Source organism: Rhinolophus sinicus, linkage group LG01 (genome assembly GCF_036562045.2).
Source record: "Rhinolophus sinicus isolate RSC01 linkage group LG01, ASM3656204v1, whole genome shotgun sequence".
Taxonomy (NCBI): domain Eukaryota; kingdom Metazoa; phylum Chordata; class Mammalia; order Chiroptera; family Rhinolophidae; genus Rhinolophus; species Rhinolophus sinicus.
This window is the reverse complement of record NC_133751.1, coordinates 1,877,401-1,904,139: the sequence shown is the minus strand read 5'-3', so window position 1 is coordinate 1,904,139 and position 26,739 is coordinate 1,877,401. Positions and strand designations below refer to the sequence as shown.

Sequence of the window (26,739 nt, the reverse complement as noted above, 5' to 3'; positions counted from 1 at the left end):
TAAGCCCTTTCGGTAGTAGTTTTGTCCTGAATCTGTAGCGCCCCTGATGGGCACTTTCAGTTCTGCTGGATTGGTAGTGAGTTTCTAAGCATGGGGGTGGAGGGGGCTCCGGAAGGGCTGTCAGGGTCAGTAGGAAGGTGGCGACCTGAGGGCGATTTTCTGGGTCTGACCAGGGTCCTCAGTGTTTGGCAGCGCAGCGACCAGCACCAAGGTGGCTGGCTCCCCTCTACCACGAGTTACAAGCAGTGGGGGAGTAACCCACTCTCTGCCCACATGGAAGGGGTGGTTTTCCTTCAAATTAGCCCTCAGGGAAAGTCTTTCCCATGGAGTTAAGTAAAATAAAAATATCACTTCCTTTAGTTCAGCAATCTAAAAACTGACTAAGTCAGCTACACTAGAAATTTTTAGTATAATCTAAAATTATGTTCATATTCTGAGAGCGCATTCTGCCTCCCAGCACTGTCATTCCTTCTGCTGCAGGATATCCTGTCCTAAGGGGCCCTGGCTTATCTAGGACCTGAAGGAGTCGGGTAGGATTCACGAGTCAGTACGGATCAGCGTGTCCCGTGCCAGGCAGAGTACGGATCAGCGTGTCCCGTGTCAGGCAGAGTACGGATCAGCGTGTCCCGTGCCGGGCAGAGTACGGATCAGCGTGTCCCGTGCCGGGCAGAGTACGGATCAGCGTGTCCCGTGCCGGGCAGAGTACGGATCAGCGTGTCCCGTGCCGGGCAGAGTGCGGATCAGCGTGCCCCGTGCCGGGCAGAGTGCGGATCAGCGTGCCCCGTGCCGGGCAGAGTGCGGATCAGCGTGCCCCGTGCCGGGCAGAGTGCGGATCAGCGTGCCCCGTGCCGGGCAGAGTGCGGATCAGCGTGCCCCGTGCCGGGCAGAGTGCGGATCAGCGTGCCCCGTGCCGGGCAGAGTGCGGATCAGCGTGCCCCGTGCCGGGCAGAGTGCGGATCAGCGTGCCCCGTGCCGGGCAGAGTGCGGATCAGCGTGCCCCGTGCCGGGCAGAGTGCGGATCAGCGTGCCCCGTGCCGGGCAGAGTGCGGATCAGCGTGCCCCGTGCCGGGCACCGTTGCAGGTGCTTGGGTGACGTCCTTGAGCAAAGACCCCAGCCCTCTTAGAGCTTGCATTCTAGCAAAAGGAGACAGACAGTATATGTAACCAGTAAATTACATAATATAATAGATAGTAAATGCTGTGGGGAAAAGGAAGAGAAAGGGAGAAGAGAAATGGGGGAGTTGTATCATTTCAAACATTTGTTTATGGAAACTTGCAACTATGTATAAAAATAGACAGTAGTGTAAAGAAACCCTGTAAACCTCTCACCCAACTTCAACAATTGGTGAGTTGGCCAATCTTGCTTCTCTATATCCCTCATTCACTCTGATCCTATATTATTTTGAGGAAGATCTCAGGCTTTACGTAACTTACCCAGAAATATATATATGGACTGAATGTTTTTGTTGCTCCCCTCCCCCCGTTCATGTGTTGAAACCCTACCCCCCACAGTGTGATGGTATTTGGAGGAGGGATCCGTTGGGAGGTGATCAGGATTCGATTAGGTCACCAAGGTGGGGCCCTCATGATGTGATCAGTGGCCTTAAGCACCTGTGCACACCAAGGGACGGCCACGCAAGCGCACAGTGCGGGGGGCCATCAGCAAGCCAGGAGAGACGGCCTCAGCAGGAGCCGGATGGATGCCGGCCCCTTGATCCTGACTGCCAGCCTCCAGCTCTGGGAGGAAATGCGTTTGTGCTGTTGAAGCCCCTCTGTCTTTGACCTTCAGTCATGGTCACCTGAGCTAAGACAGTGCGTGTCTCTAAAAGATGGGACTTCTTTATAACACCAAAAAAAAAAAAAAATCCCTGATATCAAATATTCAGTGTTTATATTTCCATTGTTTAAAATATCTTTTAAAAAACTCTTTGAATTAATTAGTACCCAAATACTGTTTTAGATCAGTATTTTCAGTCTCTTAAAATCTTGGTTTGCCCTCCACCTGCCTTTCGTTCCCTGCAGTTTGTTGAAGACCCAGGTTGACTGTCCTGTGGTAGAGTTCCCCCACGCCTGCCCCGGACTTTGCCAGCTGCGTCTTGTATGGTCCTTGTAAAGAATCCTCTGCCTGAGTTTCCTGGAAAGTGGTGGTTGGAGCCAGAGGCTCCATCAGATTCAGGTTGGACTTTTCTGGCAAGACCATTTCATAGTACTGGTGTGTTCTCTGGCCAGCGTGAGCAGTGTCTGGGGGGCTCTTTGTGACCTTTGCAGCCATTTATTCTCGCATCAGCTCCCTAAGGGTTGCAAAACGGTGGTATTCTAATTTTACCATTTCTTCTTCACTTATTCGGTGAAACATTTCTGTACAGGAGAGAGTGTGTGTGTATACGTGTGCACACGTGTGTACATACGTATGTTGATAGTATTGGTTACCCAGTGGTGGAGTTCCTACAGGGAAGGCAGACAAACTGCTTGATTCATGGCCTTTTCGTAGCTGTTTTCAAAACGAGCTGGTTTGCTAGTGTCCCTCGCTGATGATCAGTAGCTCCTTTTAGTATCATTATGAACGAAAGGGTTGAAACACCCCTGACTTCTTCCTGCCTGTTGCAGTTGGGGTCCTACTGATGAGCGAGTAGCTCCCTCGTTGCCAGGTGGCTTCTGAATCATAGGAATGCTTGTTCGTTTCTTGGCTGGCTGCTGTGACAAGGTGTCCCAGACTCATGGGTACGTTCCCTGCCCCAGACCCCGAGTCCGCCATTCCTGCAAGGTCCCTGATTCCTCGTGCTGGGCCTTTTCTGGGGACAGAGCTAGGAATTGAAAGTTAGCGCGCACCCTAAGTCCACACTGCTCTGTGTTCCGTATTTTCTTTCTTGCTGTTCTCCGGGGTACTTGGGGATGACAGAGTTAGAGCCATGTCGCAATCCCCAGGGGCAGGACATTAGATCCTGCCACCAGGCGCCACTACGTGTCTGATTCAGCAGGTCTGCTGGCCTGGGACTCTGCATTTCTGCCAACCCCCAACAGATGCATAGGACACTTCCACTCTGCCACCCGCAGGAGGAGCGTGAGCGCCCATCACACTGGCGGCTGTAGTTCTGGGCCGCATGGGGGTTATCCCACCAGGCTGAAGTCAGTGACTGTAGGTTTCAAGTCCCTTGGCACGTTTCCTGTCTCTGGTTGTACTACTGAGTATACATTTAACTGCATTTGTCTTATTTTTCCTGACATGTAGGGAAAGTTGTTTTAAAATTTAGTTTTATAATTATATAAAAATAATTTCATGCTTTCAAAATCAAATCTATCAAACAAGATGCGTTTGAAAGCAATCTAGCATATATCCCTGTCTTTCCTACCCACTCCTTCCCTTACCTAAATATTCTCCTTCCATAAAAAAAATTCATGCACATTGGTATTTCCCTTTCTTAGATAAGAGCTTGCAAACCGCACACGCTTCCCCACCCGCTTTTCCCCTCAGCGTTACCTGGCGCACGCGCCACTGAAGTCCAGAGGTCTGTCCTCCCCGCGGCGGCCCCGCAGAACCCCGCTGGTCATTCCTTTAGGTGGCTGGTCTGCGGCCCACTGTCCCAGACGCCCGTGTCAGCATGTCGGCCTTTCCGTCCGCCGCTGTACCTGTTGGGGTAGAGGCCTGCAGGGCTGCTGGGCTGTCACTGCGCTGCGTGCTGCGGAATTCCTCTCCGTGATGGTGCGCCCCGCCCTGCCTCGCCTGGTGGAGAAAGTGATCTTTGAACCTAGACTTGAAGGAGGTGAAGGGAAATGAAATGTGGGGGCAGGGCAGTCTGGGAGCCTTCTGGGCAACGCCCCCCAGCCCCCGGCAGGGGCTGGCCTGGAGCCCTCAGGGTCTCTTCTTGAACTTGCAAATGCTAGGGTTCAAACTGCTACAATCGTCCTATATATTTATTTTATTTAAAAATATACAAACGTTTAGAGGCTCATTCTTCAGTATTCTTACATTTAGATGCATTTATCCAATCTTTCTTTTTCTGTTTAAACTCTCCGATTTTAAGTCTAGTTTGGTCTCTGAGTGCTAGGGAAGCTGACTTCTCCCTCTGGTTCCACGTGTTGTTCAGACCCCTTAACACTTGGCATGTGTGCTAATCATCTTCCCTGTTGAAAAAGAAAAAGACTTGGGGACTTAGAACCTTGTGGCCAGTCTGTGTGTGGGCTGTAGCTCCTCCTCTGCAGACTCCCACAGCACAGAGCTTGCTGAACACTAAGAAAATGTGTCCTTCCCCCCACTGATCACACCTCCCAGGGCTGGTAACTACAGACTGGGAGAGGGGAGAGTGGGCAGAGCAGAGTGGGAAGCGCGCATGTCACAGCGTGTCACAGAAGGGTCAGGAGGCCACGTGAGTAGGCATGCCGTGAAAGAAAGCCAGTGACGAAATGGCAGGATATACCGAGTTGTGGTTTCAAGTCACACTTTTTCAAGCCCAAAAGTGACGGCCAAGTGAAGGCGATCCCATCATGACCTCGGGAGGAGTTGCTTTTCTTTAAATTCGGCGTCTGCGGTGCAGAGCTGTGGGAGGGTTCATTGCTTTCTTCTCAAATGCGTGCCTCCCAGTAAAGGGAGGGCAATGTTTGTGGGTAGAAATGGGGATCAGTTGCCTGGTCATTTTAGGGCACAGACTGACTAGCCTGGTTTTCTGCTCCTGTAGTCTGGACAACAGCTGGATTTCTCTTGTTCTCTCATGAACCTTCACTCCCCACCCCAACCCCCACGGAAAAGTGCCGGGAGGTTTCCCTAGTCCGGGAGGTTTCCCTAGTCTGGGAGTGTGCATTTGTTTAGTTTTCCCCATGAAAAAGCTGCCAGCTTGAAGCATTAATTAATTTTTATTACTGCATTGACGTTAGGCATAAATTATAGCAAATACTGCTTTACGCATCATTGAACAGGCTGAAATGACTTCCCAGTTTGTGACCTTGGCCATTTTTATCGTCCATTTGAAAGTCTGTTCTGCCAAATCTGTTTCTGTTGAGAAATTACTGTCTGCTCTGTGGGCAAGCACGTGCAGTCGTAGGGTTACAGATAGTGCTCTCTTCTCAACGTGCTTCAAATAGGAGTGAGCTGCCGCCCGAAGCAGGAGTGCGGCTTGCTGAAAGAACGGCCCTTTCTGCCAAGTTTTCTATAAAGCAAAAGTTAGAAAAATTATTATTCCCCTTGACTTTTTTCTTCAGAAGTGGAATCACAGCTCTTCTTGCTTGAGAGGGCCTTGAACTAGGTCGTCCTCGGGCAGCCACCCCACTCTGCAGTCTCCAGACCTCGTAGGTGGTCCTCAGATGTGGGAGACCGGCCTCCAAATCCAAGTTCCTCTTACCAGAGCTCGCGTCTGAGTTGAGCTGCAGTCCACCCCCCTCGTCTTCCCACCCGTTACTCTGGGCAGCCTGTGGAGCCCCACGGGGTAAGTTGGACCCTTTTCAAGGAAGACACTGCCCAGCAGATACAGTAGCTGGAGGCAGCCTTCTTGTTGCCAGGCTAAGGTAATCCGGAAGTCTTCAACAATTCACGATGAAATGTGACATGTGTCGAATTGGACGAGTTACGATTGCCCTTTAACTGAGATTATACTAAAGATTGTGAAGAAAAATCATGCCGTGTGAGAGCATCAACAAATGTTTGAAACCTTTGTTTAAGGTCTTTTACCCAGTATAAGTTTCCAAGTAAAAATACTGATCTTGAAAATACCTGGTGTCAGTATGAGGAAAGCTGTACGTCAGCTGCCAGTTGGCCGAACATTCTGTTTCTCTGCCGCTTCTCCTGGGTACAGTTTCCTTTATACTTTTGTGTTAAGACCTTCACAGCTCTGTGTGTGTAAGGATTGGTTACCGTGGACAGCAGATGACAGAAATGTCACTCTGCTGGTGGAGGGGCTTCTGGAGCCTGTATTTTCAGCTGAGCGGTGTCACCACAGCCACTGCAGGGTAACAGCAAACCGTAAAAGTGAGAAATGCAGAAGCTGCCGAGCCCGGAGCCCCCTGCCCAGCCCGCAGCCTGCAGCCCGCTGCTGGGTGCGTCTGTCCCGGCTCCCAGCTCAGGAGCCGCCCACCTCGGGCCAGGCAGGGGCGGTCTGGTGCCTCGGTTCCCACGTGTGGAGCGGCTCTTCCCTTGGGCTGGTGTCGGGGTTCAGGGTGACAGTGCCATGCTCCGGCGTGCCCGTCCACGTGCTATCGGGTATGCACAGTACACAGGTGGCCCCTCTGGACTCCCGTCGGCGCTCAGCTGGGGCCTAACCCTCTGGAGCTTCGGAAGCCCTCCTGTATCATCAAATCACAGCTATTGCAGAGATTGCAACTTAAGTGCTTTTATTTTTCCCCTTGAAGTCTTTCATATACTTCTCATAGTTTTTAGTTCCTGGGGCCGCTGTAACCAGTTACACAGATTTAGTGCCTTAACACAGCACAAACGTCTTCTCTTAGCGTTCTCAGGGTCGGAGTCTGGGGTGGGTCTCCTTGGGCTGAAATCTGGGTGTCAGCAGGGCTGGTTCCCCCTGCGGCCTCTGGGGAGAATCTGTTTCCTGCCTTTTCCGGCTTCTAGAGGCGCCCACTTTCCTTGGCTTGTGGCTCCTCCTCCATCTTTAAAACCAGCAGTGACCAGTTCAGTCGTCTTGGTGGTGCCGTCTCTTTGGTTCTGGCTCTTCAGCCTCCCGCTTCCCCACTGTAGGACCCTTGTGAGGACAGTGGGCCCATCTGATGATCCAGAAGAATCTCTTTATTTAAGGTCAGCTGATGAGCAGCAACCTTAGTCCACCTGCAGCCTCAGTTCTCCTTTGCTGGGTAATGTAACCTAGTCACAGATTCTGGGAGCAGGATGAGTATAGAAATTTCTGAATGCCCTTAGCACATGTCTGGGGAAAAAAAGTCATAGGAAGTAATGATTTTGCAAGTATGAAAACGCTGTCCGTCTCAACTGAGGGTACTTCCGTTTCCCCGAGGCATAATTTATAACTCGAGCATTGAAACCACACTTGGTAGTTTACGCTACTGTTGCTGTGGATTGTGTTGTGCCAGGTTCAATCTTATGTCATAGCTGAGCCCTCGAATCTTTTTAAAGTTCCTGCGTAGACACTAGAGGAACACTAACAACAGTACATGTACTTTTTCATCACAGGTAGCAAACGTGTTCTCTTAGGGGAAAGAGAATATGTGCCTTTAGTGTAGTTGGCCTGTATCCCGGAAGTGCAGAGGGAACACCCTTTGGGGGGCTGGTGTGGACAGAATTTCAGCAGCGCGGTCCTGGCTGCAGGTCTTGTCTGCGCATTTTCACACAGAGCAGGACGTCCTCGAGTCCTCTGCATATTATCCATTCTGTTCTGGCTGCAATGACTGTTAAGAATTCAGAATCTGAATTTTAAAATGCTTTGACACTAAGGAACCGACTTTACAGTCCTGGTGGGCCCTAGAATGAAAGGTTAGCGCATAAAATGATTGGGAGTGACGCTTCCCTGGCTCTTAGTAAGACAAATGCCGTGTGGCTGACGACAGCTGTGACGCCTGCTCACGTGGCTCTTGCAGCAGCAGCGCATCTCTATCTGTCAGGTCCTTCACTCAGCTCGGGTCGGACTCTCCTGGTGACAGCGCCCTGGGTCTCAGTAGATGGCGGCGCCTGCAGGTGTCTATTTTCAGTGATAATTGACTTCTTTGAGGACTAGAGTTGCTTATTGTCTCATTGTTGGAGACAGGATAGCTAAATGATACAACTGTATCTGTAGTTATTTCTGTTTTGTAAATTGGAAAAGTGTTAGTGTCTTTTTAATACTGATATAAGTTATTGATTATTTGCTCTATAATTTAGTTCCCAAGTCCTTCTGTTTTAAAGATTTTTAAGGAAATGTTAAGCAGTTCATTGAAATATGACCCATTTATGCTTAAATCACTGAAATCATCTTTTTAAATTATTTTTTCCCATGTTTAGTTAGTTCTTATCTGCTTTTTAAGTTTTTTATTTTTCAATTACAGTTGACATTCAGTATTATTTTATATTAGTTTTGAGTGTAACTTACTTGCTTTTAACATAAAAAAATGTAAATTGCGCGATTAAGACATGGCTACATGCTTGTAAAAATCCCAGCGTGTGCAGTAATAATTCAGGAAACAGTGAAGGCCTGTGACAGTCGTCTGACTGCATGTGACAAAAGCCGTTTACAACCAGCGTAAATAAGGGCACAGGTTCATATCATCAGAAACACTGGGCGCTGCCTGCCTTTCTTGAGGGGTGTCCGAGCTGGGCCGTCCTCAGCCGCGGGGCAGGTGCTGCACACACAGTGCCCACGTCCCTCCCTTCAGAGCCAGGTGGCCGTCCCTGAAGCGCCAGTCACAGTGCAGTGCCTGCTGTGCCGCCTGCTCGGCCACCCTCCTGCCAGGCACCGATCCTCAGAGAGGCAGGGGACGCCCCAGATGGTCCCGTGCCCCGCAGCTGCCTGTGGGTCCGGGGCCGCGGTGTCCTCACGTCTCTGTGTGTCGTGGTTTGTGGTGAGAACCGGTAGCATGTTTGTAGACCACGTGTACAGGGAGGGACGTCTGTGGTCATGGAAGTGCGCTTTGAGGTACTCTCATTAATTAACTATTTGGATAAGTCTCCCGCTTCCTGCCCCGCCCCCCCGCCCCCCCCCCCCCGCAAAAAGATCTTAGTGTTTGTAATAGTCTGAGTTGACTCTTGTAAAAGCCTGAGTCAGAAAAATAGACAGCAGTTTTCTGAACGGCGTTCTCTGAACGTGGGCTCGTCGATCTTAAGCCTCTTTTTGCCTTCAGCAGCTATTTTCTAACCATTGAATCCTTGCTGGTGTTTCTCCTGCGGCTGTTGCCCTGGGGATTAAGCTAAAAACAGCCTGGAAGTTGTTGCTCTGTCTTACGGTTCAGACCTCAGAGCTCTAATGACTTTCTACTTAGTGGTTGGGCTATTTTGGGAAGCTACAAGTCTACGATGTTAACTTAATTACCTGTCATATAAGCTGAGATTTCATTCTTTTGGGGTTTTACACTGTCGTGCGGGAGACCCTGCTCTGTCCGCCATTTGTCGGGCGGGGTGGCCTGCGGGGTCTCTGGTCCCGCTCCCCACACAAGAACGCAGGACATGGTGAGGCCGAAAAGGAACACCCACGGAGCCACAGGTAGGGGAGTCATACCACTATGGTCTCACTGGAGGCTGGGCCCACCTTACGCGCGACCTGCCGTCCGCTTTTCCGCCAACCGACCGACCGACGACTCCTCCGCTCTCCTCGACTCTGTTCCTCTCTCTCGGCCCTCCTCTTCTGCTCTCTTCGGCTCTGCTCGACTCCTCGGCTCTCCTTTGTAGCTGCAGCAGTTATACCAGCGGCCAATCGGCCAACCGGCCACAGCCGACGGCCAACCAGCCACAGCCGACGGCCACCCACCACCCGAGCCAGCACCCCTCCACGTGAGGCCGAGAGCCTGTAAACTACTTTCTGGGGCTCTGTCCCCACATACACCTAAGCCCTTTCCTGTCTTTGCTACATGCTCTGGCTCTGGATAGCCCATTTTCAAAGGCATTTCTAATTTTTATGACACTTGGTAGAAAGATTTAAGAGTATTATAATTAATAATAGCTATGTATTCTGAGAAAATCATGGTGGCTTTTCTTCATTCTTGTTCAATCAGTGCAGAGCTTCAGCAGGTGAAAAGAATTGACCTTCAGAGGTAAATTAGGGAACTTATTAGTTTGCAGGGCTGTCATAAGAAAATACCACACACCGGGCGGCTTAAACAGCAGAAACTTATTTTCTCACAGTTCTGGTGGCTGGAAGTCCAAGCTCAACATGTGGCCAGGGTTGCTTCGGACGGAGGGCTCCCGCCTTGGCACGCGGAGGGCTGCCTTATTGCTGGGTCCTCACAGGGCCTTGTCACCCCCCTGGGGTCTCAGTGTGCCCACACTTTCTCTCTATACAAGGACACCGGGCAGGTTGGGTCAGGGTCCACCCTACAGACCTGTTGTGACTTAATCACTGCCTTCCAGGCTTTCTCTCCAAATACGGTTTAACATGTGAATTTGGGGATGGGGTGGGCGGGGCACAATTCATAACATGTTAACTCCCCAGTTATTGTCAGATGACATCTTTGCCCTGAGAGATGTGCTAATTAACCTGTAATATTTTTAAATTACATTTTTGGACACAAATTGAAGATTTATTCCATGATAGAATGTAAGAAAAATTGTTACCATGTAGTCTCCAGTAGACAGGCTTTACTGTATAACTGGGTTTCCTGTGGGAGATAGCTTACGGGTACAGGCATTTCCATTTGCTTACTCTGTGTACATGTGTTAATTGGGCGTTTATGTGAGACTATGGCGAACCAAGTGAAAGGAGAAAGCCAAGGGTAGTGATGTTTTTCCCCCAGTTTCAAATTATTTTTAATGGAAAATGAAATTCCTCTTGGTGGAAAAAATTCACATGGAGTTATTTTTTATGCATAATCTTTAACGCGAACTTAAATTCCTAGCTGCCCAGGTGTGACATGTGATTCAGATCTCTTTTCTACGGTAGTTATAATTCTCCTGAGAGTCCTAGGTTTGTACACAGAGTCTCTTTATCCAAAACTATTATGGTCACACTTTTATAACGATTAGTATTTAATAACCAGATTCATCACTCAATAAATTATAATGTTATATAACATACACCAAAACAGTTTTTTTAAATCACTGAAAGAATTTCATTGTTATATTCTACAGTTTTCCTATTTGATCTTTTTCTAACCATCGTGATTAATAAACTTGTAAAGAAATGATATTGTATCTGAGAGAAAGTACCATATTTTTGGCTATCTAGAAAACAATAGGGGAAAAATGCAACTGCACACACTCATAAGGTGTAATTCTCTTCATGGTAAATCTATTTTGTTGATTAATATTAACCTTCTCATTCTCAAATGTTTGGGTGATTAATTATATGGTAGCCCTAATGATAAGCTACCTTCTCTCTTTCTTGCGATATAAATAAGAGAGTCATCAAGGGTAGTGGTTTCTATTAATCTTGGAACCTTTTAAAGAGGCAACAGAAATTGGTAGTCACAGATAAGAAATCTAAGCTAACTAAAGACTTTCTTATTTTAATGATTTCTAAGATGACTACCGAATAAATGAACAGGATGGAAAATAAGTTAAAACATAAACATTGTTTTCATTTGGGCAAACAATGTAACAGTAGCCTTATGAAGTATTTACCTGGTGTTAGGCCTTGTTCAAGGTTATTTATTTGTGTTGACTCATTTAACCCTCACACAGCCCTGCTGGGGAGGTATTCTTATCTCCCCATTTCACAGCTGGTCCTTGAGGCCTAAGAAGGGTAAATGGTCCCCCAAGCTCTTGGGTTGAGATGGGAGCCAGGTGGCCAGGCCGTCAGCGTCTGTGTCCCCAGCCCCACCGCCCATTGCCACCACTCAGCCGCCCAGAGACCTCCTTGCTCTCTGCAGTGGCTGGCTGCTGTTATATTGTTACGGGGTTTGGAGGCGGTTTGTGTTTGTTTCTTTTAGTTCATGATAGCAAGATAAACAAATGTGTTAAGGGCCCAGGTGAATTCCCAATGCTTTTTTTAAGATCAATAGAAAAGCAATTTGGAAAATGATTTTGCATAAAGTTAGAGGATCCTCTGAATATAAGAATTTGAGTCACCTGTATTAAAAAGGTTCTTTGTAGTTTAAGGATAATACGGTTATACCAGCATTTCATGACAGCTAAATGGAGTTTTCAGTTCTGCTAAAGCGACCACGAAAGAGCTAAGTGTGCAGTGTCGAGTCAGACACACGTGGACTCGCTCGCTGGCTGTGCGCTCTCAGCACCTTGACTCTCAGGCCTCACCTTCCTTCTCTGAAGTGGGTGGTGTCGTCCTTGCGTCCTAGGCGCCGCTGTGAGGGCTGAGCGCGACGCTGCTTGGCAGGTGTTTTGTGTGGTATTGCGTGGTATGTGCGCAGAGAGTGTCCCGTGAATGTTAGCTCCTATCGGCATTTGCATGCATATTAAGTTTGTTTTGGTGAAGAAGTTCACGGGCACTTCTCCGCGTTTCCTTTTCTGCCTCGAATTTTCTGGCTGTGCCCTTGAAGTTGAAGAAAACAGTGGCTGTGGAGCAGACTCAGGGACAAAGCGGGTGGGGTGAGCCGGTGCCATCTCTCCCACTTCCCTTACCCCTCATTCTCCTTGTGGGGAAATCACACCTGCCTCATGGAGGTGTCCTGAGGGTCAAGTTAGATCAAGTATGCTAAGTGCCAGGTTTTGTAGAGACCAGTTATTTAAGAGACAATCTTTTTTTTTTTTTTTTTAATTTTTTTTTAAAGATTTTATTGGGGACGGGGAACAGGACTTTATTGGGGAACAATGTGAACTTCTAGGACTTTTTTCCAAGTCAAGTTGTTGTCCTTTCAGTCTTAGTTGTGGAGAGTGCAGCTCAGCTCCAGGTCCAGTTGCCGTTGCTAGTTGCAGGGGGCACAGCCCACCATCCCTTGTGGGAGTCGAGGAATTGAACTGACCACCTTGTGGTTGAGAGCCCGCACTCCAACCAACTGAGCCATCAGGGAGCTCAGCTCAAGGTGCCGTGTTCAATCTTAGTTGCAGGGGGTGCTGCCCACCATCCCTTGCGGGACTCAAGGAATCGAACCGGCAACCTTGTGGTTGAGAGCCCACTGGCCCCTGTGGGAATCGACCCGGCAGCCTTTGGAGTTAGGAGCACGGAGCTCCAACCGCCTGAGCCACCGGGACGGCCCTTAAGAGACAATCTTGTTTCCTGATACCGTTTTACTACATATAAAATTGTCTAAAATTAGCAATTTAATAACATGTAGAGCCCATTTTGCCTCGATTTACCTAAAACTGTCTCAACTGGATTTCTCGTTGTTCCTGTTGCAGCTGCTGGAGATCAGAACTTATTCGCCTCTGTCTACCCGACGCTTTCGCAGCAGCTCCCGAGAGAGCCTATGGAGTGGAGAAGGTATGTTTGCTTGCTTCTTGGCTGCTCTTCCTTTCCCCTCCCCCGTTTCTGTGAGGAAGCCCAGTGGTCAGTTAAGGCGGAAGTTCTGCAGTGGAACGTGGAGAAGCTGAAGGGCGTCCCACACAACCTTCAGCCTTACTCCTTCAGGGACATGGTGACTTCCTTAACAAGACACAGGGTGGTAGGAACACGACGGCTCCTTTGTGTCACAGGCCTGCTTTTATGGCGGTGCCACCTGACGCTTCAGGCTCACCAGACTGTCTTCAAGGAAGGACAGGCGTGTGCGAGGAGCCGCCACTCACTCAGGCCCCTCGGTAAAGCCGAGGACGTGGCCTCGGTCTGCGGTCTGTCCCAGACCTCCCTGCACCCTGCGTTCGCTTCGCGTGCTTTCTGGAGGCTGAGAAAGTCACAGAAAGCCCTTTGGTAAGAGTTAGGAGACCAGCGCCGGCAGCTACCAGGCGCCCTGCTGTGTGTGGTGTCCGTCCGGTGACTTGTTCAGAGGGAGTCATTGACTGAATCGTCTTACTGGAAAACTCACTTGTGGTAAGGTGTTACTTTTAGAAAACATTTGGATTTTGATTTGTTCATACAGATAATCTGATTTTAGCCAAGGTGGATAAAAAATGTCCTGTTGTTACTTCTGCTCAGTAGTTCTGGTTCTTGGCCACTGTCCCTTTCTGACCACCAGTTTGTACCACAGGAGGATTAGTGTGGTTTCCTGGGGTTGACTCACTCAGGGTCTCTGTTGACTCTCGGGTCATTTTTGAGCCCGATGGTTGTGTTACAGGAATGTATTTAATTACTAACGTTTAATATAAATAGTGTACAGAAAGAGAGAGAATTCTCTTACAGAAAATCGCTCAACCTTCGAGGCGGCCCAATGCTGTGAGCAAGGGAAGACAGTGCAGCAAATAGGGAAGTTAATGCCTGAAGGAATGGAGTCATTGAAAAGGGTTTCAAATAAGCATACGTTATTGAAACATTCAGAAAGATAAAAGCAAAACAAGTGTGGCCATGAAACAAGAAAGGGGGTTATGAGGAAAAAAGTGAAACAGAAAAGCTACAGAGATTCAATGTCTGTATTCATCCTTCACCTTCCTGAAAGCTCTAAATGAGAAAAAGGCCCAAAGAGGCCCAAATGCACAAGGACAGAGGAAGGGGGTGGAGGTGAGGGTGGCACAGATGTGGGCACCTTTGTGGTAGAAGCAGGAAAGATGGAGGAGTCGGGAGAGAAAGCCGAGCCCGTGCACCTGCAGTGTGGCTTCCTAGGGAGCAGGCGCGTTCCTGGCAGGTGACAGGACTGTGGGCCTTTAGGGGAGGGCAAGACCAGGCTGCAGAGGGTGGTGGCCGAGGTCATGGCAGGGAGCCGTTAGACACAGGGCCCCTAGTGCTGTACACACGTGAGAGAGAGAGAGAGAGAGAGAGAGAGAGAAAGCGACCGCTGTTGTCTGCCACTTTGGGAACCTGGGGGCTCTTTCTGGAGACAGAGAAGTTCTAGAGCCTTGGATGCGAGCACTGCAGAAAGCAGGGAGAAGTGCTGTTCTGAAACCAGCAGGTCGAGCTGAATAGCGTACAGCTCAGGTCCAAGGACCCTGTGCCACATGCGTGCTCCCCAGGCAAGAGCAGAGAATTCTTCTCAGGGGAGAGCGGAGGGCCCCGGATCTAAGACCTACCACGCCCCCTTCTCCAGGAAACATGCGGAGGAGGTGCTTCATCGAATTTAGGACACAGACGCATCCCTGCTTAGAGCAGGAGGACGTGGGCTCCTGAGCGACGTCACCGAGGAAAGGGACTGGTCGATTGCCTGGTACCTGGCTGTGTGGGTAGCACACAGCTTACGGTTCTGTTGGAGAGCTTCGGAAGGTTTAAAAATGGTGACACTGACAGCTAAGAAAATGAGAAGTGCCGTGAAGAAGAAAAGTGACGCCAGAAAGCTGCTGTAACCAGAGGGCGCTGCGTGGCCTGTAGTGAGCAGCTCCTGCGTGTAATCCTAAGGGAAACGTGGACTAGGGACAGTCTAAACGTGACAGCTGTCGGGAGGGGGCGGGAGAGCAGGATGGACAGACAGACAGACTGCATCTGCCATCACAGACAGTGGGAGAGCGTGTCTGAAATTAAAGCACTTGGGGAGATGCTGTGGGCTGAATTGTGGCCTCCAAAGGGTAGGCCCGTCTGGAACCTGGGAATGGGACCTCATCTGGAATAGAGGTCTTTGCAGATCCAGCAAGTTAGGGCTCCCAGGATGAGGTCCTCCTGGATTGGGGTGGGCCTACGTGCAATGACGTGTCCTTGGATGACACAGGAAAGAAGACACGTGAGGGGGGAGGCAGAGGTTGGAGTGATGTGTCCACCACCAAGGCTCAGAGGGTGGGAGAGGCAAGGAGCGAGCGGGGCCGCGCCGCCCTGCCGACACCGGGGCTTCAATCTTGGGCCCTGGAGCTGTAAGAGAATGTGGTTTTAAACTCCAGGGTTTGTGGAAATTGTTACAGTAGCTGTAGGGGACCAATATGTGGGGAGGTGGAGAAGGGTGGGGTACGCACCTGCTTGTGGAATGCGTGTTTGTGAAAACTATTACTTGGATAAAAATTTAAAGTGAACTGATTAGATCTTGGTGATAAAAAATAGTTGAGGCAGAAACTTCAGTCGGTGCAGTGAACAGCTGCGTAGCTGAGGAGCAAAGTAGTGAGTTGGAAGACTGAGCCATGAGCTGCTGGAGTTTAATGCTACGAGCTGGAGGTGGAGAGCATGGAAAAAAAGCTGAGGTGTGGAGGGTAGACCCAGAAGTGTCAGGAGCCCTCTAATGGCCGTTTCCAGGAGGGAACAGAGAGACTGGAAGACAGGCAGTATTTGAAGAACCAATGTCAAGATTTTCCCAGAAGTGAATCAGAGCTCACAGGAGCCTGCTGGGGTCTAGCGGAATACAGCAAAACAGCAAACAGAAAGCCGTGCTGAGAAAACAGAGACAAGGAATATCAAATTAGCAGTCTCTCACAACATTTAAAATGCAGCATAAAATAGAATATTCAGGAAGAGTCTCAGAGTACTAAGGGAAAAGACTCGCACGAGTGGGAAGACTGTATCAGAGCCTTCCTTGGGGGGCTGACCGAGAGGGAGCTGGGAGACCTTGTTCCCCTGGGGGGTGGGGGATGGCCAGCTGGGGCCCAGGACGGGCGGGGACCCTGACCTGTCACTTCTGGCTGCACAAAGCCACATTCGAATATTCTGTTTACTGCTTGCCACGGCATGGAGACAGTTGAATAACTTTCTTAGACACGTGATCAGACACCTCACCACCGTGTCTGAAATAATAATGAAAGGATGTATCTCAAGAAGAAAAACGAAACCAGAGTTCACAAGACGAAAGAAGCAGCTGCCAGCAAACAAGTCATACGCAACATTTTGTGGAAGTTAAGGAATCAATCCTTTTAAAAATGAAAAAAATCTGAAATCCCAGATGTGTGGAAGAAAGCAGAGAGAAGAAAGTATACTGTCTTTCTTGTCTTATTCAGGGAGGATACACATTTACTTTAGACTTTGAAATAAAATTGAAGTTTGTGCATATAAAAATAAAAGTGTAACCAACCTCAGAATAGAAATAGATGATTAAACTTTCCAACCAGCAGAGGAAAAGGAGGGAAAAAGGAACCGTGATTAATGTCATGAAGGGCAGGAAAAGTAGGAGCCTGCCAGTAGGACAGAGACAAGCTCAGGCCTGAGCACGCTCGTGCGCAACAAGGCTGATGTCAGCTCGACAAACACGGACACTCCTGACATGGAGACACAGCCACTAGAGGTGGGAAATAAAGGTGTGGAGAAAAGACACGTGGGGCGTGATTTATTTTTAGAAGTATAGCAGAATTGCATCCGTACCCTCTGATAGCCTTGGATGGGATGTTTGTAGCTTGTGGGACTTCTCTGTGTGGTTTCCCCTGGGGTTGAGGAAAGGGGGGTGTTACCACTGTTTTATTTGTGCCGCGAACAGAAACCTGTTCCCTTTCACCAGACAACCCCCTTTCTGGATAATACAGGGTGTCACAAAAGTGTTAGTGCACTTTACAGCTTTCGTAGTTTCAAACTGCGCTTTTGTCATCTGGTAAACTGCTTTTATAGTGACTTCCAGATTGAGTGACACCCCAAGTATGGTCCATTTTTCTCAGAAGTCTGGATTGTTGCAAATTGCCCTGGTTAGAGAGAATATTACTGTGCAGATATCATTGAGTAAAATGAAAGATTTTATGGGGGCAGCTTTGACATGTAAATGTGAACTATGTTTATAAGTAATTTATAGAATCTTTCTGGACAGGCTATTACAGTTATGATTCAGGGTTAATATTCTATTTGTACTTCTGAACTCATGGAAATGATTAAATTATTGTTGCTTTTTTCTTTTTTTTTCCTTTTTTCTTTCCCTCTTTCTGCTGAACGTTCTGTAGTTGCTTTTCTCAGTGACTTTTTAAAATTGTTTATAGGTCCTACGGGCGGGCTCCAAAGATGATTCACCTAGAATCCAACTTTGTTCAATTCAAAGAGGAACTGCTGCCCAAGGAAGGAAACAAAGCTCTGCTTACGTTCCCCTTCCTGCATATTTATTGGACAGAATGCTGCGTAAGTACCATTTAGGGGCAGTTACGTCGGCATGTCTCGGAATAGAGCTAAGAACTCACTGGCCTAGGGTTTGTTAAGACAACTACGTTTTCAGATGGACTTTTTGATGCACTTTACTTGGGTTTTCTCCTCTTTCCTCCGTTCCTCAGCCGAACGTATGGCTTTGTCGCATATTCTGCCCTGGGCCGGTGTGTGGCACTGGCGGCGGGCCCCCGATAAGGCTTCCTCCTGGGGTTCCGACTGGTTGGGACCTGGGTCTCTGCACCCCAGCAGCCACTGGCATCGGTTGTCTTTAGCTCCGTTTTTCTGAGCCCGTGTGCCCAGCAGCACGGCAGTTACCCATCACCCTCGTTTGACTCACTGGGCTGTGGACCTGCGGGCGCGGCCTGCTCTCCTCCTCACCATGACCTGCATTGTAGGGGCCTCGTGACTGGCCCGCCGGCGAGTGAAGCTGCTGCCCTGGGCATGTGGCCTTTCCTCGCTCCCTGCATGTGTGTGTTCACAAATCCAGACAGACTCTTCTCATTCTCGACACAGTTCATCTGTCAGGTACCAACAGAAAATTCTGCGGGTCATTTCTTCCTGTCCATTTTGACTCTAAGCAGACAGACAATTAACAATACTCAGCATCTGTAAGTCGTTGCCTATTGTGAGAATGCAGCCTGAATCTGAGGAAGCAGAAGGAGCGTTTCTAGTTTGAGAAAGGACTCCGAGCTCACGCCTGGTTTCCCTGGGCTTCACCCCGGGCACCTTTTCCCTCTGCCCAGCAAGGCGTGTGACAGCATGTGTGAGGGGTCGTCTGCAGGGAGCTCATCAGTGATGGGGCTGGTCCCCCGGCACCTCTCCTCGGCACGTCCCCAAGTCCCAGACTCCCAGAGGGCGGGCAGGTGGCAGCACAGCCGTCGTGTCTGTGGGAGCGGTTCAGGCCCGGGAGGCGTTCTCATCACGGGGGTGGGAACCTGTCCTGGTGCAGCCAGGGGCCCACCTCGGGCAGGCCTGGCGAGGGCCGCCCCGGGCCTGGTAACATCTCTGTCCAGTCCCTCAGTGGTGCTGTTAGAGTTGCTTCTCCATGCTGGTTTCTCCATGCTGCAGCCCTGTTTTCCCCTCTGGACTAATAAGCCACCCCCAGGGGGCCTCCTTCTGTCCCCACCCAGCCCCCAGCCCGTAGAAGGCTTGCAAGCACCCCGCCCCAAGGGTAGCAGCCAGAATCCTCCAGGAAAGCGCCTGCCTTGGTTTTTGTGTAGTGTGCTACAGTCAGGGTGTCCCAGACGTGGCGAGAGGGTCATGCACACCGGCTCGTGTGCTCTGTCTGAGTGTTTCTGAGCCCTGCCGCCTTCTCCTGGCATCCGCTACCCCACCAAGCGCTGCTCTGCCGTCCTCCCGCAGGCTTCACGTCCTGTCCGTGTTTTCCTAGGCGCTCTTGCCCATTCGTTTTTCCATGTAAACTTCAGTGTCAAATTGCTTAGCTCCCAACAGAAGCTTTTTGGTATTTTTATTGGGACCACAGGAAATTGATAAAGCGTCACGTGCAGATCCATGCCGTGATGCTGAGATCTTCTAGCACAGACGGGTGTCTTTCCCCTGTGGGGGGAGGTCTGCTTCTGTGTCTGTCAGGTGTGTTTCATACGTCACTGGAGATTCGAAACAGTTCTTGTTCAATTTACTTCTAAGTATTTCACTTCGTTGTTGCTATTGTAAAACGAGGTCTCTGTCTCCCATTGTATCTCCTACTTGGTTGTCTTGTGTGTAGATGAAGGCTGTTGATTTTTTCATGTTAACCTTGCCGAATTCTTTTATTGTGTGAGTTGGTTTTATCATGGATTCTCCATGCCCCACTAGGGTTTTCCAGATATCCTATCGTGTCATCAGAAGACTTCCCTCTTCTCATGCCTCAGATTGTGTGCTCTGTTGTGAGACATTATTAAATAGCAGTGGGGATAGTGGGCGTCTTTGCGGGTCCCTGACTTCAGTGGGTTCCTCGTTAGGTAAGATGCTGGCTGCACGAGTCAGGTGAAGTTGTGAGCGTATGAAGGAAGTGCCAGCCATCCCTGTTCTCTCGGGGTTTTATTAGGAATACATCATTGAAGTTTTTAAAGTCTTTTTCAGACTCAGTGGAGATGATCAGATGATTTCTTCTGCTCAGATCTACTAATATGTTGAGTTATATGAATGGGTTTCTTATTGAGCCATACTTGCTTTCCTGGTAGAAATCCCACTTGGTCAAAGTATTATTTTCTTAATGTGGTTTTGTGTCCACTTTATTTAGGAATTTTGCATCTATATTCATAAGTGATTGGTCTATAACTTTTTTTGTGCTATCTTTATCTGGTGTGGGTATCAATGTTATACTTGATTCATAAAAAGAAATTGGAAATGTTTTCTTAATTTTCTATTTCTTAAACAATTTATGTAGCCCTGGTCTCTGAGGTTTGATGGCATTCTCTTGTGAAACCATCTGGGCCTGGTACTTCCCGTAGGATGGTTCCTTTGATCACTTTCTGTATCCCTCCCATGGAAATTGGTCTGTTTAAGCCATTTGTACATTTTGATAAAACGATTTTTCTTAGAAATGACATATTGCAGTTAAGTTTTAAGATTTATTTTCATTGAGGAGTGTGGTCTTCTTTTGACTTAAAATACGCTCTGTGTCAATAGGTGTTTGCCCATTGTTGTTTCTTCCTTTGAGTGTTTGTATGTTCTCCTTTTCCTCCTTGGTTAAGTTAGCTAGTAGTTTGTTGCTTCTTCCCCCCAGGGAATCAGGGTTTTTATTCATTAACCTGATGTACTGTTCATCTGTTTTCTATTTAATTTAATTTCTGCTTTCATTTTTCTTATTTCTTTCCTTTGTTTCTTATAGTTTCCTTTGTTCTTTTTCTTGTTTTTTTTGAGAATGCATTTATTTTCATTTTTACATTTTTATTGATATCTTTGAAGACGTGAACTTAAATATATCCCAGTGTTCTATCATTATTTTTCAGAAATTCTCTGTTTTCTGATTATATTGCCCTTTTCATCCAGTAGTTTAACAGAAAGCTTTTAATTTACAGAAAGTTCAAAAGTTTTTCATTTTTAAATTTCTAATTTTATTGCATTATGATCAGAGAGTGTTGTTTATAATATTTCTGTTTTATGAAGCTTATTTTTTTCTCTGCCGGCCTTGTCCTGGCATCAGCCGTCCCCTCCCGAGTGCTGCTCCTAATAAATGATCAGTTTTTATGGATGCTCCTTGTGTTTGAGAATGTAGTTTCTCTGTTTTCTGATTATAATGTTAAGTATGTATTCGTAAGAGCTATCTTACTGGTTATGTTGCTTAGGCCATTTAAGTCTTAGTGTTTTGTCCCCTTGTCCCATCTTTAACTGACGGCGGTATGTTAAAGCTGTCCCTTATAGATGTGTTTCTGTTTCTCTTGCATCTTCTGTAGTTTCTGTTTTGTACAGGTGGTTTGATGTATTATTTAGTGCATAGGTATTTGTAATTAGTGCAATTTTTATGGAATCAGATGTGTCATTTAAAAAATGGTTTCTGAGGAGTGTATCATGTTTGGGGAAGCCTTGTCTGTCTGAAGATAACTGATTTTCTCCTATATTTTCTTTCAATAATTTTATAATTTGTGTTTTATATTTTGATCTGTACAGCTTCAAGTAGTTTTTGTGTATGGTAGGAGCTGTGAGGATTTGGGGCCTACCTTTGTAGTCTAAATTGGTTGCTAATTGGCCTAACATCATTTCATAATTGTCTTTTTCTCACTTGTTGCAAATGTGTCCAGTATTCCGGACACTTCCGTTCTGATCATTGTCTGATCCGTGTGAGGGTCAGACTTATAACTATTAGACTTCTGTAATACGTATTGATATCTGTTCTTTTAAAATACAGCTCTTGGCTAGTATGCATTTTCTCTGCCATATGGGTTTTAGAATCCGATTGTTAGCTGTACAAATTTTATTTTCCAAAGATGGCTGGACCAGTGTGCACCGTCTCTCCGCTCTTCTGTGCATGGCCGGGACATCCTTCCATGAGAGGCCAAGTCTGCGTTTCCACTTGTGGAAGCTGGGTGGGTCTCGGACTGGGAGAAGGGACACTGTCTTTTGAGACTATATATCTTCTGCCAGTCCTCTTAAGATGCTTGCTTTAGAGCCCAGCTACCGTTCTGTGAGGAATTCAAGTGGCCCTTTGCGAAGGCCGCCCGCCCCGGTCTGCCAGCACACACAGCCTTGCTCCAGCCTCAAACCTGACAGCGGACACCAGGGGGCGCAAACCAGCTACCCACCAAGTGTCTGGGTTGCTACTAGAGAGAGTTTCCTGGGCATTCTGAACGAGGTGTTCTTTTTTTCCTTCCAATTGCATTTTCTAATAGGGGGCCTGTGTTTTTCTTGTTGTTGTTTCAGGGTTTTATTGTTTCTCAGTTTGGGTTAGTCTTGATTATTACCTATTAAGTTTCCTAGAGCAAGGTGATAATGTTTAGGATTTGAGATTTCAAAGTAAAGCTCCGTCTTATTTCAGTGCAGTTAGTTCTCACCTACCATCCTTCTCAGGCTGGTGGAACTGCAGCGAAATGGCACCTAAGGAACCAGCCTGACCGCAGGCTGCTGGGTATAAACAAGAGTTAGGTGCCTGTGACACCTTGGCAGTGTCATAACTTAATGGCGTTGAACAAAACTACACTATTGGAGGACCTGCTGTGGTGCTTTAGGGCTTATAGTACACGTCTGTCACTTGTCACTTCCTGCCTTCAAGTCACCTTGTACTACCTGGCACACAGTGTGCTTCTGGCCGCCTCCCAGCCTTTGGTGTTGTGGAGCTGTTATGATTTCAGCAGTCAGTTGTGTTGCAGAGAGAGCAGAGGAAGGAAACAGGTTTGGTATTCGCCCTCACAGCTACCTTTCCAGCCCCCCCCCATTCCTTTGTGTGCGTCCAGATTTTCAATCGGGTTCATGTCCTTCTGCCCGAGGGACTTCCTCTACGCTTTGTAGGGCAGGCTGTTGGCGACGAGCTCCAAGAAAGTCTTTATTTTGCCTTTATTTTGGGAGAATGTTTCGCTGGCTATAGAATTCTAGATGGAAAGTTCTTTTTTTTTCTTTCAGCACTTAAAAGATGTTGCTCCACTATCTTGATTTCCATGGTTACCCATGAGAAAATTTTTTTTGGTCTTTGTACATAAAGTGTCTTTTCTTTTTGGCGGCTTACGAATTTTTTTTTCTTTATCACTGGTTTTAGACAGTTTGATTATGCTATGCCTTGCTGTAGTTTTCATGTTTCTGTGCTTGGATTGTTTTGGGCTTTCTAAATGTATAATTTTCATCAAATATCTAACATTTTTGGTCATTATTTCTTCAGATATTTTTTCTGTTCCCCCATTTTTCTCCTCTCCTCTGGGTACTCTAGTTACCTTGTATATTTGGCTACTTGAAGTTCTACAGCTCACTGATGCTTTATCGGTCATTTGCTCTGTGTTTCATTTGGGTAATTTCTGTTTCTATGTCTTCGAGTTAACTGGTCATTTCTTCTGCAGCATCTAATCTGTTCTTACTCCCACGCAATGTGTGTCTCGGCAGCTTCACGGTTTTCATCTTCACGAGTCCTGTGTGCGTGCTCCCCTCCTCCTCCTCCTGAACATACCAGATTCCGCGTTTCTGCCTGACACCAGTCTTCCCTCTGCCTTCTTGAGCATATGAACTGTGGTTACAATAACTGTTAGTGGCTTTGTCTACTAGTTCTATTGTCTGTGTCCTTCCTGAGTCTATTTCTACTGATTGATTTTTCTACTTATTATGGACCATATATTCTTTTTTTTTTTTGCCAAAAGAAAGAAAAATTTTAATAGCATAGGTATGTTCAATGGAGAAGTGCAAGCTGTATGGATGGAGTTTAGGAAGCTGGAAAGGATATACTGTAGTTAAGATTCACAAAAGATTTTGCACATCAAACAAAAAAGATTGAATTTTATCCTGAAGGCTATACAGAATATGAATATCATCAATTAAATCTGGAAAGGTCAAATGCCTGACTTCAACAAATAGTGAGCTATTTTTTTTTAAATTAAATTTATTGGGGTGACAGTTGTTAGTAAAATTACATAGATTTCAGGTGTACAATTCTGTATTACATCATCTACAAATCCCATTGTGTGTTCACCACCCAGAGTCAGTTCTCCTTCAATCACCATATAGTTGATCCCCCTTACCCTCATCTCCCACCCCCCACCCCCCTTACCCTCTGGTAACCACTAAACTATTGTCTGTGTCTATGAGTTTCTGTTTTTCATTTGTTTGTCTTGTTCTTTTGTTGTTTTTGGTTTATATACCACATATCAGTGAAATCACATGGTTCTCTGCTTTTTCTGTCTGACTTATTTCGCTCAGCATTACTCTCTCAAGATCCATCCATGTTGTCACAAATGTTCCTATATCATCTTTTCTTACCGCCGAATAGTATTCCATTGTGTATATATACCACAACTTCTTTATCCATTCATCTATCGAAGGACGTTTTGGTTGTTTCCATGTCTTGGCCACTGTAAACAAAGCTGCAATGAACATTGGAGCACACGTGTCTTTATGGATAAATGTTTTCAGATTTTTTGGGTAGATACCCAGGAGAGGGATTGCTGGGTCATATGGTAATTCTATTCGTAATTTTTTGAGGAACCTCCACACCGCCTTCCATAGTGGCTGCACCAGTCTGCATTCCCACCAACAGTGTATGAGGGTTCCTTTTTCTCCACAGCCTCTCCAACCCTTGTTACTATTTGTCTTGTTGATGATAGCCATTCTGACTGGGGTGAGGTGATATCTCATTGTGGTTTTGATTTGCATTTCTCTGATGATTAGTGATGTTGAGCATTTTTTCATATGTCTATTTGCCATTTGTATGTCCTCTTTGGAGAAATGTCTCTTCAAGTCCTCTGCCCATTTTTCAATTGGGTTGTTTGTTTTTTTGTTGTTGAGTTGCATGAGTTCCTTGTATATTCTGGATATTAGCCCCTTATCGGAGGCACTATTTGCAAAAATCTTCTCCCCTTCAGTTGGTGGCCTCTTTATTTTGTCGATGGTTTCTTTTGCTGTGCAGAAGCTTTTAAGTTTCATATAGTCCCATTCGTTTATTTTAGCTTTTACTTCCATTGCCTTAGGAGTCAAATTCATAAAATGCTCTTTGAACCCAAGGTCCATAAGTTTAGTACCTATGCTTTCTTCTATGCAGTGTATTGTGTCAGGTCTTATGCTTAAGTCTTTGATCCATTTTGAATTAACTTTGGTACATGGTGACAAATAGCAGTCCAGTTTCATTCTTTTGCACGTGGCTATCCAATTCTCCCAGCACCATTTATCGAAGAGGCTGTCTTTCCTCCATTGTATGTTTTTAGCTTCTTTGTCAAAAATTATCTGTCCATATTTATGTGGTTTTATTTCTGGGTTCTCAATTCTATTCCATTGGTCTATGTGTCTTTTTCTGCCAATACCATGCTGTTTTGATTATTGCGGCCCTGTAATACAAGTGGGAGTTTTTCTTAATGGATGCCAGACATTGTGAATTTTATCTTGTTTGGTGCTGGCATTTTTGTGATCCTAGAAATTTTCTTGAGGTTTGTTTAACCAAGTTACTTACTAAGTTTGATCCTTTTAGAAATTGCTTTTATGATTTGGTGGGTCCGGAGCAGTGGCCAGTTTCAGACTAATGATTTCTTACTTCCTGAGTTCTGGACCCAGTGCCCTGTGAATTAGGAAGTTTTCCTGTCTGGCCTGTGAGATTAGGTACTGCTCCCGGCCCCCGGGGGGGTGTCTGGTCTTGTCTGATGGCTCTCTCCACGCCCTGGGCAGTGCCTACCTGCACGTGCCGGTCAGTTCCCTGCCGAATTCTCGAGGGCCTTCTGCACGTGGCCAGGGTCTATCATGCTGCCCTCCCCTCTGGTAATCTGACCTCCTGGGAAGTCAACTGCCTTCACTTCCCAGGACTCCTCAGCTCTGCCTCCTCCACGCGGGGAGTCTGCCCGGCTCTGCCTCAGCCCCCGCCGCACTGTGGTTTGGAAACCCCCAGGCAGTCAGCTGTGCCCCTCGTGGGGTGCCACGCTTGTTTCTGTCCTGGGGTTCACTGTCCTTCGCTGCCTGGTGTCCATGGTCTTGGAAACCCTTGATTCATGTTTTCTTTTTGGGGATAGGAGTGGGGAGATTGTTTCAGGTGGTGTGTCAGTCTGGTCCCTGTCACTTCCTCTTGTCTGTTCATTGATAGATGGCAGAATGCACTCATTGATTTCTAGTTTTTGGAGTATAATCCATTGCTGTCATTACTTATTGTAATGCTCAGATTGTCCCCGATTTGGCTTCTGTGACCTTCTGAAATGTCCTCATTCTCTGAGTACTCCCTAACACAGGGGTTTCAGGGTCATCTTGTCCTTTCTCAGCCTGAACCCTGGGGTCAGCTGTTTCTCCAAAAAACCCTGGGCCTTTTAGTGGAAAATTATATTTAGAAACCAAGATCTGGAGCCACGCATGCTCTCTGCTGTTGAGCCCTCTCAGTGGATAGAGGTGGAGAGCACACGTATGTGTATATGCACATGTATGTCACCCACACATGCCCCCACATCTGTATTTCCTTCTGTAGCTATATGTGTATGCATGTACACTCGTGTGCACACACACACACACACACACACACACACACCCCATTCCCGTCCTAACCACAGGGTTGATGCAGCTGTCCTCCCTTCTCCGACACGGGAAGCCTGGCACTATCCTCCTTATGTTGGCTCATGTGAAGAGTCGCTGCCAGCAGGCACGCTTCCTCCTGTCCCCGCATCCTGCCCCCACATCGCGGTGCGCCCTGCTCTGGGCAGATGCTCTGCTGGACCATCTGCTCCTCACTCCCCCTGCCCACAGCCCCAGGCCAGCTCACCCACAGGGAGCCCCGCCCTGCTTAGCCCCAGACACCCCGTGCCACCCCCGCCCTGGTCCCTCATTGTCTCACGTGGGGTCCCACATCTTGCTCCGTGATGCCCTGCTCACCCTGCTTGACTGTGATTCCTGGGCACAGCTGCTGCCCGCAAAGCTGCCCTCCCCGCCCCCAGCACAGGGGCCCTCCCTGCCCTCGCTGCTCATGGGTTTTTCCTCCATTAGCTTTGTTTTCCTGAGAGACCCTTAACCTCACTGGCTCACCTGGGCTCCTCTTCTGAAGAGCCACCAAGTCTACCGA

The 26,739-nt window shown here is 47.5% G+C and overlaps 1 protein-coding gene across 1 annotated transcript in view; it reads left to right on the top strand.

Annotated features, from left to right (window-relative positions):
- The window catches only part of TRAPPC10 (trafficking protein particle complex subunit 10), an 84,659-nt gene that overhangs the window by 9,354 nt on the left and 48,566 nt on the right, over window positions 1-26,739 (top strand). Inside the window, exons 2-3 of the mRNA XM_074324482.1 lie at window positions 12,869-12,950; window positions 17,420-17,555. Of these exons, the coding sequence (XP_074180583.1) occupies window positions 12,869-12,950; window positions 17,420-17,555 (218 nt within the window). The remainder of the gene's footprint in view (window positions 1-12,868; window positions 12,951-17,419; window positions 17,556-26,739) is intronic.